Source organism: Dipodomys spectabilis, unplaced genomic scaffold, assembly GCF_019054845.1.
Source record: "Dipodomys spectabilis isolate Male_0828 unplaced genomic scaffold, ASM1905484v1 ptg000046l, whole genome shotgun sequence".
In the NCBI taxonomy this organism is placed as follows: Eukaryota; Metazoa; Chordata; class Mammalia; order Rodentia; family Heteromyidae; genus Dipodomys; species Dipodomys spectabilis.
Genome location: NW_024870723.1, coordinates 5,822,198 through 5,838,958, shown reverse-complemented (window position 1 = coordinate 5,838,958; position 16,761 = coordinate 5,822,198). Strand labels below are relative to the sequence as shown.

The 16,761-nt window shown below is 40.9% G+C and overlaps 1 protein-coding gene across 2 annotated transcripts in view; it reads left to right on the top strand.

Annotated features, from left to right (window-relative positions):
- Cdk5rap2 (CDK5 regulatory subunit associated protein 2) overlaps positions 1-16,761 on the top strand; it is a 175,854-nt gene that overhangs the window by 68,199 nt on the left and 90,894 nt on the right. For both annotated transcript variants that reach the window (XM_042678675.1, XM_042678676.1), the window contains 2 exons: positions 11,444-11,614; positions 15,088-15,231. In XM_042678675.1, coding sequence (XP_042534609.1) covers positions 11,444-11,614; positions 15,088-15,231 — 315 coding nt within the window. The remainder of the gene's footprint in view (positions 1-11,443; positions 11,615-15,087; positions 15,232-16,761) is intronic.

Below are 16,761 nucleotides of genomic sequence, written 5' to 3'. Positions count from 1 at the left end.
CTTGAGTCTTTGTATTTTTTTTTTTTTCCGAAGTAGGTACTCGTTGTTATAAACTGCCCTCTTATTACTGTTTCTGTGGTATCCTACAGGCATGTTTTTATTTTCATTTGTTGCAAGAAATTGTTAAATTTCTCTTTTTACTTCCTGAATTACCCACTGTTCTTTCAAAGGTATATTATCTAGTCTTTATGTATTTGTATAATTTCTAAAGCTTCTCTTGATGTTAAGTTCTAGTTTCATTTTTATCGTGATCATAAAAGATATAGGATAAGATTTTAAATTTACTTTTTCAATTTGTTAAGACTTATTTTGTACCTTAATATGTGTTCTGTTGAAGAGAACATTCCATCTACTCTTGGAAAGAATGTATAGTCTTGTTGCTTTGGATGGACTATAAATATCTGTTAAGTGATCTATAGCATAGGTTGGCACTGAAGTTTCCTTGTTAATATTTGTCTGGATGATCTGTCATTTGTTAAGAGTTGTAATGGAGTCTGTTTCATTCCTTTAGGGATAGTAGTGCTTATTTTGTAAAATGGTGGGTCCTAGCTAGGTGCCACTGACTCCATAATTGTAATCCTGGCTTCTCAGGAGGCTGAGATTGGAGAATCAGAGTCCAAAGCCAGCCTGGGAAGAAAGTCTGAGATAACCTGTTTCCAATTAATGTGTTCATATTAATGGTAGAGTCCCAGTTGAACAAGCAAGCTGAGTGAAAGACCACACACACACATACACAAACTTGGGTGCTTCCATATGATTAGGTGCATATAGATTTATATTCATTATATCTTCCTTTGTGTGTATATATATGTGTGTGTGTGTGTGTGTGTGTACTTGTTAGCAAAATGAGCTCCCTTCCCATAGCTTAATTCACTCCTTCCCTTCTCCACAGCTTAGCATGCTCCCTTCCTAGGCAACACCAGGCCCATGTAGTAAAGGCAGTAAATAATCAACTTACCTTGGGATGGCACTGCTCTGGGGCAGCTACCACATATAAGGCAACAAGAGCCCTTTAGAGTGACCTTCAGGTCTGGGCAGTTTCAGAACCCCTTATCTACTATTTGGACAGCAGCCATAAACCCTATCTGTCATGATGAAGCCCCTGGCCCACACATCCACAAAAGGGTCTCCACCTCCTAGCCCCTTTTAGCCCCTTTTAAACCTCCTAGGATATATAGCCCACCCCAGACAATAGCTGGTGCTTCTTCTCACTTCTCCCTTGTGAAAAGGAGTCTTGCTGGCTTCTTTTCCCATCAATAAACCTTTCTTTGTTCTCTGTACCTGGATGTTTGCATGGTTCTCTGGGAAAGTCTATAATTAATCCTTTTTTAAGCTTACAGTACTAGTACTGGGACTTGAACTCAAGCCCTCTAGCTTCCACTCAGCTTTTTTTTGCTTACAGCTGGTGCTCTACCACTTGAACCACACCTTCACTTCTGGCATTTTTGCTGGTTAATTGGTGAGAAGAGTCTCATGGATTTTCTTCATGGGGCTGACTTTGAACCACATTCCTTAGATCTCAGTCTCCTGATAGCTAGGATTACAGATTTGAGTCACCAGTGCCCTGATTGTGACTTAACATTTTTTCCCTTGAATATTTAAAACATTCTTTCATGGTCTTATACTTTTGACAGTTTGAGTATAACATATGCTAGTGGTCTGGGCTGCCTTTGCTCCTATTCCATGTTTTTCTCAAGATTAGGGAAGTTTTCAGCTGTGGCTTATTGAATAGATTTTCTGTGCTCTTAAAGTTTGTTACTTCCCTTCTGAATATAACAGTGACATAGACATTTGATCTAATGGTGTCCCTCCAATTCTTTTGCTCTCTGCATTCTAATCTCTTCTTTCCCACAGACAAATAGACAAACAAACAAACAAAAAACAGCAACAGTAACAATACCAAAAAACCAGATCCTTAAAATTTTATCAGACAACTCTGCTTTGGACATGTGACTCCTGATTCCTGTTTTGCTTTGAGAAGGAGTTGGGTGGGCAGGAGTGGATGACAGGGCAGGAATCGGTCACTTTTGACCTTGCAACATTCTATTCACATTCCTTATTCCTCATATCCTCTATCTACTGGGGATGTATAGGGCTGTTGGATGACAGGATGTGTGAGAGGAAGAGGAAGAAACAATAGACCAACCCTGTGGAGGATGGTGATTCTGTAGCCACAAGAGGAAACCTAGGGGTGGGGTCAGCCTGGAAGAATGCACATACATTGGTTGAGAGCACAGGCATAGAGACAGAGCACATACACAGAGATAGAACACATTCATGGAGAGAGAGCTCATGCATGGGGAGGGAGTACATGCATGGGACAGAATACATGTCTGGGGAGGAGCACATGCTTTGGGAGAGAGCTCATGCATGGTGGGGAGGGAGCTCATGCAAAGGAAGAGAGCATATAACACAGAGAGCTCTGCCTCAGATTCTGTGCCAGGCTCCTATTCATTGTCTCATTGAACCCCGAAGGGCTCTATGAGTTTGCAGTATCATCTCACTTTACTGGAAAAGATCCCTTCATGATTTAAATTCTCTCACTGTGGTCAAACTGCTAGCTAGCAATAGAGTCAAGATTCAAGGCCAAGTCACAGCCTGGAAATATTGAAGGAGGTTTGGGGAAACCACCCAAGATGATCAGTTTTCAGTTCTGAAGGTTTTGCTTATGTAAGACATGTCATCCCCCCCCCCACTCCCCCCCCCCCCCCCCGCCCCACCTCCAAACACACATTTACTCTAACTCCATTGATTTTGAGAACTTGAGCTCGTGGCATGCTGTCTTTGTGTTGCTATGACAGCCGCTCCTCCTGAAGGCCACCTCAGCACACACCTCCTCCCATGGCAATGGCATGGGAATCTCCTCCTTTTAAGTCTTCTCTGACTGCTGGTCATATAAGGTACACGGTCCTTGGTCCTGTGTCTCCTTTGGGAGGAGAGCCTCCATGTCAGGATGGATATTCCACCAGTCCAAGTCCTTGAGACATAAAACTAGCTCAGGCTGCTAGAATTATTGGCCAATGAAAGCCTATGGAGTAGAGTGGTTTTCTATGCTTTTGGTTTTAACAATAGTGCAGTTGGATGGAACAAGCACAGAATTTGTGGTTATACTGACTGACTTGAATTTCAACACTAGAATTTATATGTAAAGGTTTCCCCAAATCTTTTGGCCTTTGTGAACCTTAGTTTTCTTTCTGGGGAAGGAAGACTGATGATGCCAATATGTAGATCATTATAAAAGTTACAGATATTTCATGTAAAAATGCTGTGGCCCAGGCTTGGTTCGTAGCTAGTACTCAGCAAACGATGGTCCCAGTGACTAGTGATTTTAAGATGCAAAGGGGTTTTTCTTCTTGAGTGCCTCGACTCTCTATGAGACTCTGAGATCCTGAGGATACTGTGGGCCCTCTGCCCCCTAAATATGCATTTACTGGACCAGACAGTGGCCTTCAGGTTAAGAACCCCTAATCTTAGGGAATTGTAAGGCTACATGTTCTTTGTGGAACTCTGGAACAGGTCATTTTCATTTTGTCAGCTTGCTTAGGTTTGGGGGACAAGTGAAAGAAATGTCATAACATTACTACCTTTTATCACATAGAACAGATGAGAAGATCTCCACCTACATAGTTACATATTTATATCAAATGAAAAAGAAAATGGAAAGATGATTACTGAACACACACACACGCACACACACACCCACGCACGCACGCACGCACGTACGCACGCACGCGCGCAAACTTGAACCAGACATCTAAATATAAGTCTGAGAAGTGTTTGTATAAAGGAAGGAACTGAATCATAGAAGTGATATAAATGGGCCCCCCAGTCTCTGCATATATGAACAATGTATACTCTTACACAGTGGGATACATTTGTGATATTTTCAAATGAAAAGCTACCATCAAATTTCAAAATTCACAATATACTACAAATGATAGAAATACAGGTCTGGCATAAAAATGGCTAATCTAAGCCATGGTGCTGTGGCAACTGGCTGTCCACATGGAGAGGAATGAAATGGATATTTCCTTATCTCATGCTATATGAAAACACAACTGAGACCAAAGGCTGGAATGTGAGAGCTGATGCTGCAGCACTGGAAGAAAACATGGGGAGAGCTCCATAATACTGCCTGTGCTTTTCTTTTTCTTTCTTTTTAAAAATGATCCTGAAAGCACAGGTAAGAAAAGCAAAAACAGACAAATGGGATTGTGTCAAACTGAAAGGATGCTTCCTAGGAAAGGAAACAACTTAGCAGAGTGAAGAAATAACATATAGACTGGGAGAAAATAGTTATAAGCCATACATCTCATTAACCATTATTCAAAATCTAAAATATATAAGAAACCCAAAACAGCTCAATAGCAAAATAAAGCAACATGGTTAAAAAAATGGGCAAAGGACTTGAGTAGACTTTTCTCAAATGATAGCAGGCAAATAGCCAAATGGCCTGTGGAAAAGTGCTCAGCACCACTAGTCCTCAAGGGAATGTAAGTTCAAGTCACAGGAAGGTAACACTTCAGAGCTGCTGGAATAGCAGTTACTAACAAGATGAAAGACAGCTGGTGTTGAAGAGGCCATGAGTTAGTAGCACCATTACAGAGAAGAGCATGTAGGTTCTAAAGCTGAAAATAGAGTCATCGTATGATCTGGTAATCTCACTGCTGAGTGAGCTTATGACCAAGACTGAAATGAGTATGGCATCAGTACTCCTTGTTCATTGGGGCATTATTTACAATAGATGAGGACTGTGAACCACCATAAGCGCCCATCAGCTGCTGAGTGCACAGGAGAATATAATGTATATATAAACAGTGGAATACTTTGCATTTACAAAACGAATGAGATCTTGTCATTGATGACCCTGTGGACAAACCTGGAATCTAAAGGAGTTGAACCTATGGAAGTAGAGAGTACAATGGTGGTTATAAAGGGCTGGAGATTAGGGAAGGAGTAAGGGGGATGTTGACCAAAGAGCACAAAGTTCCAATTAAACAAGAGGAATAAACTTTTCAGATCTATGTGCAGAATTTTAGACAAAATTAATAATGTATTATCTTTTAAGATAGCTGATAGAACAAATTACCAAAGATATTTGAAGTGATACCCTAATTTGATTTAATCATTCTACGATGTATGTATATGCTAACATAAAAGTAAGATCTTAAAATTACATTCATAATTAAAATTAAAAAGAAGGCATGATCATTCTGGGATGGCATGCAAATTCATTGTAACTTTAGAGATTCCTAAGTGACCATCTTAAGATCTGTAGATCTTCATAGTGGTTATTGGGTGGAGGTTTCTAAAAGTATGGAATGAAGAAGAATGGGATCATTGCATTTGTGGGTTATGCAAGAGAGGTCTAAACTTACGCCATGTTGTGGGAGAGAACTCAGGCTTTGGAATCAGAGCTGGGAGTTAGGCAGGTGCTGTTCCTTAGTGCCTACGACCATGAGTGAATTACTTTAGCCCTCATCCTCTCTCCTCATTCATAAGATGGGAGTGGAGTCTGGGGTGGAACACTTGTCTAGTATGTGGGAGGCCTTGAACTTTAGGCAGAGTGAGCCACAATTAAGGGAAGCCACGAGCTGGGCACATACCTCGTATGTAGGAGCCACAGAAGATGCCATGGTTGCCAGAATGGAGCTAATGGGGATGGATGGCAAGAGGAGAGGGCAGTGAGGGGTCAGGGCCAAGTGGGGGAGGGCCCGGAAGGCCACTGTAGCCCATGAATGGGTAGCCAAGTGAGTATCTGTCACACAGTCTAGAAGATGCTTGCACACAGCTGCTGCTTTCGGGAGACCAGGTCTCCCTCATTCCACTACCCACTCCAGTTCCAGCCTCTCCTCTGGCCCTGGTGTGTGTTCATTCTGATCACTAACATGGTGGTAAAACACAGCCAGGAAGGCAAAAGTGAAATGAAGCACATGTACTGAAAAGGTAAGTCCTCACCCCTCTTCTCTGACAGACTGTGTTCTTGGAGTGTTTGGATGTGGAGGGGTGGAGGGGAGGGCATTGGGTGAGTTTGTACATGTTTGTAAAGTGCATACTTGAAGTGATTCTGGGGAAAGATAAGTGTGTGTGTGTGTGTGTGTGTGTGTGTGTGTGTGTGTGTGTGTGTGTTTGCTGATACTGGGGCTTGAATTCAGAGCTTGGGTATTGTCTCTTGGCTTTTAGCTCAAGGTTGGCACTCTATTATTTGAGTACAGCTCTTCTACCAGCTTTTTGGTAGTTAGTTGGAGATAAGAGTCTCTTGGACTTTCCTGCCTGGACTGGTTTTAAACCACAATCCTCAGGTCTCAGCCTCCTGAGTATTTAGGATTACAGGTGTGAGCCAACTGTGCAGCTTAAGCCTAGCTTTTTAAAAAATTGAGTGACATAGGGGGTCTTAGTACGTTTTGTCTGGGCTGCCCTCAAATTGCCATCCTCCAGATCTCAACCTCCCATGACATTTTTTTGTGAAAGTATTATCATTCATGATCATCAAGGAAACTTTGCTGTAGAGGTAATGCAAGGTCCAGATACTTGTGAAGAACCATTTTGTACTAGTTACATTAGGAAACATTTAAGGAAGTATCAGTATTGGTGAGAATGCCTTTCTGGAAGATAGTTGGTCAGTTTATTCAACAAACACTCAAAACTTGCCCTTGACCTGGTAATCCCACTCATGAAGATTTAACTGAGAAAATAAATGGAAGTGATTTAAAAAACATGTAATAATTAAGAAATCAAGAACAAATTATGGATAGAATAGAGCTATTTGTTATGTGCAAGAGCAAATGGTTGGAGACCATGGAAAATAGTGATTAAAATACATGCTTTTTAAAAAAAAATGTTGAAATAGTTTTAAAAAATTATTATTTCAGGTAGTTGTACAATGGAGTTGAACAAAGCCGTTTATGAATACAATATGTCTTGATTAATGTCACCCCTTTCCACATTCTCATCCACCCCTTATGCTGCTGCTTTTTTTTTTCCTTTGGTCAGTCATGAAGGCTGAACTCTGGGCCTGGGCGCTGTCCCTCAGCTCTTGAGCTCAAGACTAGCGCTCTACCACTTGAGCCACAGTGCCACTTCTGGCTTTTTCTGCTTATGTGGTGCTGAAGAATCAAACCCAGGGCCTTATACATGTGAGACAAACACTCTACCACTGAGCCAGCTTCCCAGCCCCGCTTTATGATTCTTAATTTTGTAGGATATACATTGGATTCTTCACTACATTGTCTTCCTCTTCTCCTCTTCACTTGTCTTATTCATTCCCTTTGACCTCACCAAGTACCCACTTCTTGATGTTTAATTTTGCTGAACTTTGATTTTGTCTTTCAGAGGAATCACACTACTTGAGTTTAATCTTGCTGAGCAGGCTGCTGTGTGGGCTGGTTCACTATACAGCTGCCTTGCCTTTCTCTGGGCTGAAAGGAAGCAGACCATGGCAGAAGGGCTGCAGCCGCTCTGTGGGTGGACTCTCCTCCTCTTTATGCTTAGAAAACATTTGGAATTTATGCTCTTTAACTTTCTTTTTGTTTTTATGTCATTATTTAGTTGCTGTATGTTCTTTGTAGGTTGCAGTGTAGTGGGATAAATAAAAATGGGAGAGGGTCCAAGACAGAGTTAAACATGTAACATTTGTGGCTGCAGATGGGCAAGGATGGGAAGGAACATTTACCGTGTGAACATGGCTGAACTTGCTGCCTTGACTGAACTGTGGCATGCCATGTCTTAGCTCTTTAGTTTTCGAATCCAGTTAGTATTGCTTAGGTATTACAATTAGTCTTTGTATCTTTGGGTTCAGCTTGCATGGATTTACCCAACCACAGATGGAAAATATTTAAAAATGGTGTCAGTATTAAACAATATAGTATAACAGCTACTTATATAACATGTACATTGTATTAAGTATCAGAGACGATTAAAGTGTATGGAGGATGTGTGCAGATTATATATCCATCAAAGTCTATGCCATTAAATGGCATAGCACTTGTACTCACTGGGGGAGTCTGGAATCGATGCCCCAGGGAGGATTGCATGCCTTCTTTCTTCTCTTCTCCAGAATCAGATTTCTGTGTACAATTCATGATAGATTCTGGGTCTAGTTGTTTTGGAATTTTAAAAGTCTAGTGTAATTTTATCATCTTTTTTACTCAAAAGTTAACATTTAATTTTTAATATGTTTAAGGTTTTTCAAGTATTTGATAGTCCTTGGTTTTGTGAAACTACTGGCCATTGTTGATCATTTGCAAAGTAGCGACAACCTCATTTCATTATACTATCTTATAGCTGAATACTTCTGTAAAGATGCACTAGTATTTCATCATGGAGTTACCCTAAGGTGCAGTTCATACAGGAAAGAAAAAAAAAGTTATCTGGCATTCTCCAAAGGCTATTAGCTTTTGATTGCTGCTACTACAGGTTACTACAGACTTGGCAGCTTAACAACACAAATTTAGAATACTACAGTTCTGGGAGTCAGAGGCCTGAAATAGGTCTCCTTAAGTCAGTGTGGTGGCAGGGCTGTGCTTCTACAGAAGGCTCCAGGGAGAAGCGCTCTCTCTCTCTCTCTCTTTCTCTCTCTGTCTCTCTGTCTCTCTGTGTCTATCTCTCTCTCTGTCTCTCTGTCTCTGTCTCTGTCTCTGTTTCTCTCTCTCTCGCCTCTCTCCCCTCTCTCTTTCCTCTCTGTCTCTCTGTTTCAGCTCATATAGGCTGCTTGGTTTCTAGATGCCTGACCTCTTTCTGGTGATGGCCAGCAATGGTTGGTGGAGCCTTTCCCTCTTCCCTTTTTTTGTGGTTAATATTGGATAACTTTTTCAGGATAACTTTTCTATTTTAAGATTAGTGATCAGCACTCTTAATTCCACCTGTTAGCTTTTTTTTTTTTTTTTTGCCATTTTCAAGAAGAATGTGGCTGCCTTTAGTGGGGGCAGTTGTTCTTATTAGCCAAAGTTCTGCCCACCCTCCCGCCCCCTTTGGTGTTGAGGATTGAACCCAGGGCCTGTGCATGCTCAGCCTGCTGCTGCCCCTGACTGTGTCTCTATCACTGACTTGGGATTTTTGGTGTCTTTTAATTCATTGTTATTTTCCTTCTTAGAATTCCATTTTTTTCCTGCCCTTGACAGAGAGAAAGCCTATTCTGTTTGAATGCTGTGTTCCTCAGGTTTTGGGAGCTTCCTTGATTTCCAGTGTGAACAGACATGGGCATGTCTCATACATTCCTGCTCCAGGTCTGCAAGCATTCCTGTCAGTGGATTTTCAGTATGTGTCAGAACTCTATGGAAGACCTCTTAACACACAGATTGCTGGCTTCAGAGTCTTTGATGTTGTGGACCTGATATGGGGCACCAAATTTGCATTTTTAGTTGGCAGATGATGCTATTTATACTGTTGGAGGGACTATACCTGGAGAACTACTGTAAGAACACTTGTTCTCATGATAGAAAATGATAAAGATTGCAGTATGGGTACTAGGGAGGACCTGACTCAAGGCTTCTCAAGAGAAGGAGGGAGGGAAGGAAATAGGAAAATATAACTGCATACCGAGATTTCAAATTCAAAATTACAGTTTAACTTTGGTGTGTGCTGGCCCTTGCACTTGAACCCTGGGTCTGGGCACTGTGACTGAGGCTCAAGGCTAGTGCTCTACCACTTGAACTGTAGCTCCAATTCCAACTTTTTGGAAGTTCAATGGAGATAAGAGTCTTACGGATTTCCTTGCCTGGCTTTGAACTTCCATCCTTAAAGGTCTCAGTCTCCTAAGTAGTTAGGGTTATAGGCATGAGCCATTGGCGACTGGCTGATGACTTATTTCTATTCTCCAGTAAGTTCTTTTTCCTGTAGTCTCTGTTTAGCTGAGAAGCTAATGCTATATACTCGAGTGTCTCCCTTCTTCCCAACATTCTACTTCTTGGACCAATTTCTCTATTAGGGAAGAGAGGCTGGGTTATTCTTTAGTAAAAATCAAAATAAAAACAAAAAACAAAAACAAAACCCAACCTACTAATAAATCCTGCATCTCAGTATTTTATGATAGGAGTTACTTACTGCTCATGGTTTCTGTCTCTGTAACTGTGACTCTGTCCCTTATGGTTTGCTTTTGTTTGTTTTCTTGCTGGTCTTGGGGCTTGAACTCAGGCCTGGGGGCTGTCCCTGAACTTCTTTGTGTTCAAAGCTAGTGTTCTATCCCTTGAACCTCAGTGCCACTTTGGCTTTTTCTGACTAATTTATTGGAGATAAGTCTCACAAACTTTCCTGCCCAGCCTGGCTTTGAACTATAATCCTCAAATGTCAGCCTCCTGAGAAGCTAGAGTTACAGGATTGAGCCACCAGTTCCAGCGATTTTTCTCTTTCTGTTCTTGCTACTATTCCTCAGTTTGCGCAGTCAGCTTAATATGGTTAGATTTGTTTTGATGCTCTCACTTTTAGGGGGATTTTAAGTTTACTTTTAAGATAATGTTGCAAACACTTAAATGGTCACATATGAAGGTGAGTTTTACCCTCTCTTTGTCTCCTCCTTCTTGTTCTCTCCTGTTCTTATAGGCAACTATTTAATTTGTTTTATGATTAAATAAGTGGCATTATGCTATCTGTACTTATTTCTCCTGGGTTCTCCCTTCCCCTCACCTCCTCTAAATACATGCTGAAGATTCCTTTAGGGGAGAATGTTTATGTAGACAGTGAATTCTCATTCCTTTTCCTTTATAGCTTAAGAGAGCCCTGTAGTGAGGGTGTATCAGAGTTTACTCCTCTGTTAGTGGGCATTTGGGTTGTTCAAATCTTATAAATAGTATGTATTTTAAGGAAGTCACAGCTTACTGTATACCATTTCCCCCCTTAACTTTTTATTGTGATCATTTCCCATGATATTGGAAAAAAAGTCTTTGTGAATGGTATTAAAGCAGGTTTTGTTCTGGTTATTAAAGTATAACAGCTTGCATTTAGAGATTGAGGAAAAAATAAGACATTTTCAAAAATCAGAAAAAAAAGTGAAAATAAACTGGGAAATACCCACAATCCTTCTCCTTTGGTACAGTTATTATTTTAATGTGTTCCCTCAATGCCTTTATCACATTTGTATAAATATTTAGAAAACAATCAATGTCATATTATATACAGTTTGGCATTCTGATTGTTACTAATAATTGTGCTTTTTAAAATGTTATACTCCTTGTAATATTTTCTTTATTATTTCTCCTTGATTGCTATTTAGCTTGTATTTTTCTCAACATTGTAAATAACATGGTGATAAATATGTGTGCATAAAGCTTTGCCCAGATTTTATATTTTCTGAAAGTAAGTTTTTGTAAGACTGTAAATGAGAAGGAAGTACATGTTTGTTAAATGCATTTACAGTTAGCTTGTTCTGTTATAGCAATAATTTGTGGGGGTCAAACAGGCATGAAAGTCAAAATTTTTTGAAGCAAGTTCTACTATTTTCTTCTGGTAGGACCTTAGGAATGAAGTTGAGAAATTACGCAATGAAGTGAATGAAAGGGAGAAAGCAGTGGAGAATCATTACCAGAGTCTTTTGAGTGAAAGCAGCAGAAAGTTGCACAGTCAAGAGCAAGTCATCAAACGTCTGAGAGAAAGCGCCAATCAAAAGGACTTGATGCTTCGGGTACCATACCTTTTTATTCTTCTTTGCTTAGCGTATTTTTTAAAACTTTCTCAGTATATATGAGTATAGTCTTTAATGATGTGTGTCAGACAGAGCACTTTAGGACTTTCTTTATATTGTTTGGGCCTCAGCCACCAGGGAGGTAGGAGAAGGCAAAAGCTCAGAGAAAGGGAAGAGCTTATCCTGGGTCAAAGGATAAGTGGCAGAGGCTTCTCTGTTCTGCTCTAGTGCTCAGTCCACTGAGCACTGAGTGAGGTACTTCCACAGCAAAGATTTGCTGTGCCGTATTTGAGTTCTTTCCCATCACTCTTCTCTGCTTCCCTAATTACTCCTTTCAGTCTTGGGAAACCTTTCTTATTTGGTCATGTAATGGATTTTTGAGATTCAGCTCAACCTAGAGGTAACTGTGACAAATTGAACATAGGTGTTTTAACTCTGCTTCCTGCTGAAACTTTGTTAAAATAACAGTAATGAAATAGAAGGTATAAACCCATGGAGACTAACTAGGAGAATGGGAGCAGCTGTGAGTTGGCAACAAAACTTGTGGATAGACACATGCTGCCTGCCCAGGATCCAGTGATTGCCTGTGTGCTACACAATGACTAAAAGCCAAGAAGAAGCCGATTTAGGTTACAACACCGGGAAGGCTCAGTGGCATTGGATGTACTGGGTGCCTTTGAAAACAGGAGACTTCTCTGGAGTTCTAAGCAATTATAGGTGACCCTTTTCTAATTTACAGGATATCTCTGGAGACTTTAAACCAGAGCAGCTCTGGCCTTGGGGTTACTGAGGCCACTGCTAACAGAAGTGGATCATTAGAATGAACATGGGGGGCGGGTGGGGAACAGGAGTGTGCACCAAGCAGTGAGATTCCCGTCAGGGGAGAAAAGGAGGGAAAGTGCTAACAGTTGGAGGTTCTCCATCCAGACAGCTGTGTTCCCACTGGACTACCGCACTGTAAGGCCACAGCTGACAAGTCCTTGCCACAGCCAAGAGTTCCTGAGAAGTAGGTCAGTGATATGAGTTTATCAAGTGGGAGGAAAGCTTCTAAGAGGAAAGACAAAGTCCAAAACAGACAGAAAGAAAGATATATAGAAACAATGCAAAATTAAACTGCCTTAAAAAAATCTTAACACCATAACATGATTAAAACTTTAAAAAAATTTTTTTTATCAGTATCTGATAATAAAAGAATGATCTAGATAAGGACAACCGGTTCCTCTTTCTAGCTTGAGGAATTGAAAGAAGACCCACATGCCAAATCAAATCTTTGTGAAATTTCAGCCAATGGGGATTTGAAAGGCTTATAGAGAGAGGACCACATAGGCCTCCCACAAAGGACCCAGATTCAGAGTGACACCAGAATTCTCAGTAGCCATGTTGGACACCAGAAGACGGGGACAGTGCTTTCTGACGATGAGGAATGATTTCCAGCCTGGCATTCTGTCCTTTGCCAAACTGTCAGCTAGAGTGAGGACAGAATAAAGTGTTTTCAGATGCTTACAATCTTAAATTATCTTAGGAAGAGGGAGACACTTGGAGATCCAGTAAATAGGGAACTCCCCTGGAATGTGGTGAAGGGAATGGCGCCCTAGGGCAGCAGCTATACCTTGTTGGGCAGTTAAGGGAGGTGTTACTAGGTTCTCCAAAGAACTACAGTGGACTTAGCAAAATACTGACATGTTTGACTCCTTTGAGAAGGATTTCTAAATTCCTTCAGAAAGTTTGGAGAAAATGTATATTCAGTATAGAATTTAATTTTATGAACTAAATAAACAAGTAGAATAAAATAGTCACTAATTCCAAGAAAACAAAGACTTGAACATGAATGGAAATAATACTCATAGAACAGTGGATGGCTGAGTAGTATGCATGGCTATAATGATGTATGAAATATTGATTTAAAATTACAATATAATTGTGAGGAGGAAGACATAAGAGCTGAATCTTTAAACTTCTGTGGTAACAACCATTAGATAAAATTGAAATGTAGATTTACAGTGTAGAAGCATAGGAGAAAATAACAACTATTTAAGGAGTTAGAAGTCATTTTTGTCTGGGAATTGTACTTCAAGATGATAAGTGGGTAGGTAAGGAACTCTTCTTTTCTGGATAAACCTCATAATGCTGTTAAACTATATGTATAGGATTGAATTAAAAAAATTAGAAAGTAGAGCTAGATGCCAGTGTCTTAAGCCTGTGCTCAGAGCTGCTTGGGAGGCTGAGAAAGCACATCTTGAGGCCAACCCAGGCAGAAAAGTTTCTGAGATCCCTTCTTACCCTATTTCTGGGTGTGGTGGCATGTGACTGTTACTCTAAGCTATGTGGGAGGATGAGATACTATTCCAACCTGAGAAGAAAAACTCTGTGAGATGCCATCTCAAAGGAAGCTAGATGTGGCAGTGACACCTGATATCCCAACTACTACGTACTGGAAGCCTAAAATAGGTAGATTGAGGTCCAAGTGTGTGTTCCAGGGTTAGAGGTGTGGCTAGAGGTGGAGTGCCTGTCTAGCTCAGTGTAAAGTCTAGAGTTCAACTTTAGTACTATAAGAAAAAAAGTTAGAAAGCGTTATTCAAGCACAGCCAAACTGAGGCAATTCTAGACAGGCAATGTTGGTTGTTCAGTCCCAGTTCTTCCTATTATAGTTCAAAGTGTTACTTTTGCTTTTTTCTTCTTTGTTTTTTACCTAATTTCTTCTAAATGCTTAGCATGGCAAATTAATTCTGTTAGGAGTCTAGAGGCAAGATGAGGTTCCTGCCCTTGATTCCCACAGAGAGTAGACAGAACGTTAATTCAGGAGTTAGTAGGCTTTATATGGTTTGGAATAAGCCCTGTGCTTGAACTTGGCCAAATACCAGACAATTGATTTCCAGTTGTCAGATGTGTTTTTGGACTCAGATCTTCAGAGGGTCAGGAGTGAACTTACTGTGTGCCATCACCAAAGTGCTTTTCATGGGTGGCCAGACCCCAGTGTGGCCTTGAAGTTCTCTTCCTGGAAGTCATATTCCCTCTTGGATGTGGACACTTCAAGAGGAGACTCGAGATGGTTGGATCTCAGTATACCAGCACTCTAATAGTTCCAGAGGCTGATTGAATAGGAGATGAACCTGGTTGTAACCTCATGATCAAGATGGACGCCGGCTTGTAACTAGTTGCTTTAGGTCAGACCAGGGTGTTGTTCTCTGCACTCACTGAAGAGCTGCACAGTTGTACAAGTAAGGAAGGTTCCTGGTGGCTGCTGCTATCCTTCACCCTACCTGGCTGCATGCAGCTGTTTGAGTTGTGATAACATGGAAATGGAGTTGTATTACAGCTTCGTAATCACCTCATATTCTGGGATGATGGAAATTACTTAGCAGACATATGGGCATTGTGACAAAATAAAAATTCTCTCCTTAGAGAACTTAGGAGAATCTCTTTTTATTTTTTCTTGATTAAAAACTTTCTTATGATTTGTTTCATTTCCTTAGAAATTCAGTGAAAAAGATTTGGAAGCAATACAGCAGAGTCATCATTTAATGACCACGGAGGATCTGGAGTTTGGGAGCGAAGCCTTAATAACAGAAAAGTGCTCTTCTCAACAGTCACCAGGCAGCAAACTCATCTTCTCTCAGGCAAGCTCGGCTGAAATTGGATGTTCACATGCGAACGTATTCATATTCTTTTCTGAAACGCATTTGATAACTTCTCTGATCTAGGGAGCCTCAAGTTCCTTCTTGCTGATAACTGGGCTTACCACAGGTAAGGCTCCTGAAGACTAGGAGCCTTTAGCTGAATGTCAGCATTGGCAATGCACACATAACAGAAATCACAGCCTTTTAGAGGAGCCTCGTATTTGTTGTCAGGGGTCACATTGTGAAAGCTGTGATTCTGAGTGGTGAGATTCCTTCTCAGATACACACAACACATGGCACAGCAGGCCCATCCTTGTGTAGATCCATGTTGCCTTTGCTGTCTCCTTTCCTTCATCTTCAACTTTGTGCAGATTCCTGAATATTCTCGGTGCCTTTGCATCCCTGAATCTGAAAGGCTTTTACCTTCCTTGTCTACCCGCTAACTCCTGCGCATCCCTGTAGGTGGCGCTCCTCCCTGGACCTATTTATGAGCCTCCCTCTTCCTCTGGCCCCCAAGCTTCCTTGTGTGGGTATTACAATTCACATTTCTTCATCTCTCTGCTTGAGCCCCTCTGCAGCACTGAGGTAGGCCCTGCATGGGGAGAAACAGGCATTCTCCTGAGTCTAGTGCTCTGCCTAGTGCCTGGCTCTGTAAAGGTTAGTTGAGTGAATAATGAATGGAAGTCAGATTTTTTTTTTAAAGATCTGTCTTTGATTAAGTTCATCTGTATAGAAGACAGAGGACGTACACAAATTAGTTCTCTGATGAATGGCTGTGACTGTGACTTGTGGTTTTGTGAAGGGTGATTCTCAAAATAATTAACAACCAGCACAGCATGAGTACTAGCCATTGGAACTGACTTAGGTCATAGCCTCTGGGTTGGGTACCACTCCTGTGGTTTCTGGATCAACAGATGTACCCGAGGGGCCAGGGCCTCTGGGGGTGGTTGGAGTGGATGAGCCAGGGTTTATTTTCTAATGGATATTTAAGTATTGTAATATTTTAGCAATTAGCATTGGACATTGTGCTGAAGTTTAGATTAGTGTTGGACCTAGTCCTGGGGCATTGTTGGGGAATGTTGGCACTCCTTTTTAGTTCTGACCATTTGTGCTTTGCATTTCACTGATCCTCTGGAGACTGTCAGCATGGATTATTGGGGCTTTGGGTTGGCCCAGTAGAAGAGGGGGACTTAGATTTCCCTCTTGCCTCTGTCATTCACTTAGGCAACCTTGGGAAAGGCTGATAATGAAGTCTCAGACAGCTAATGTTTTGTGATAGTAACTTGCATTGAATTATTTGATTTGACCACAGTTAGTTGGGCTGTGAAGATGCTCATTAACCTGTAATAAGACAGTCTGTTTTGAAATAAGATAGCAGCCTGTCAGGTTTCTCAGAAAGACATCTTTGCTAATTTGAATATATTCAGTTAGTTAAACTGCTGTTTTGAATCACATTTGATTATTTTAAGAAAAGTGTTTTGAACAAAATGTTTATAAACTTATTGTATTTTAAAATTTAATTTCACCGTT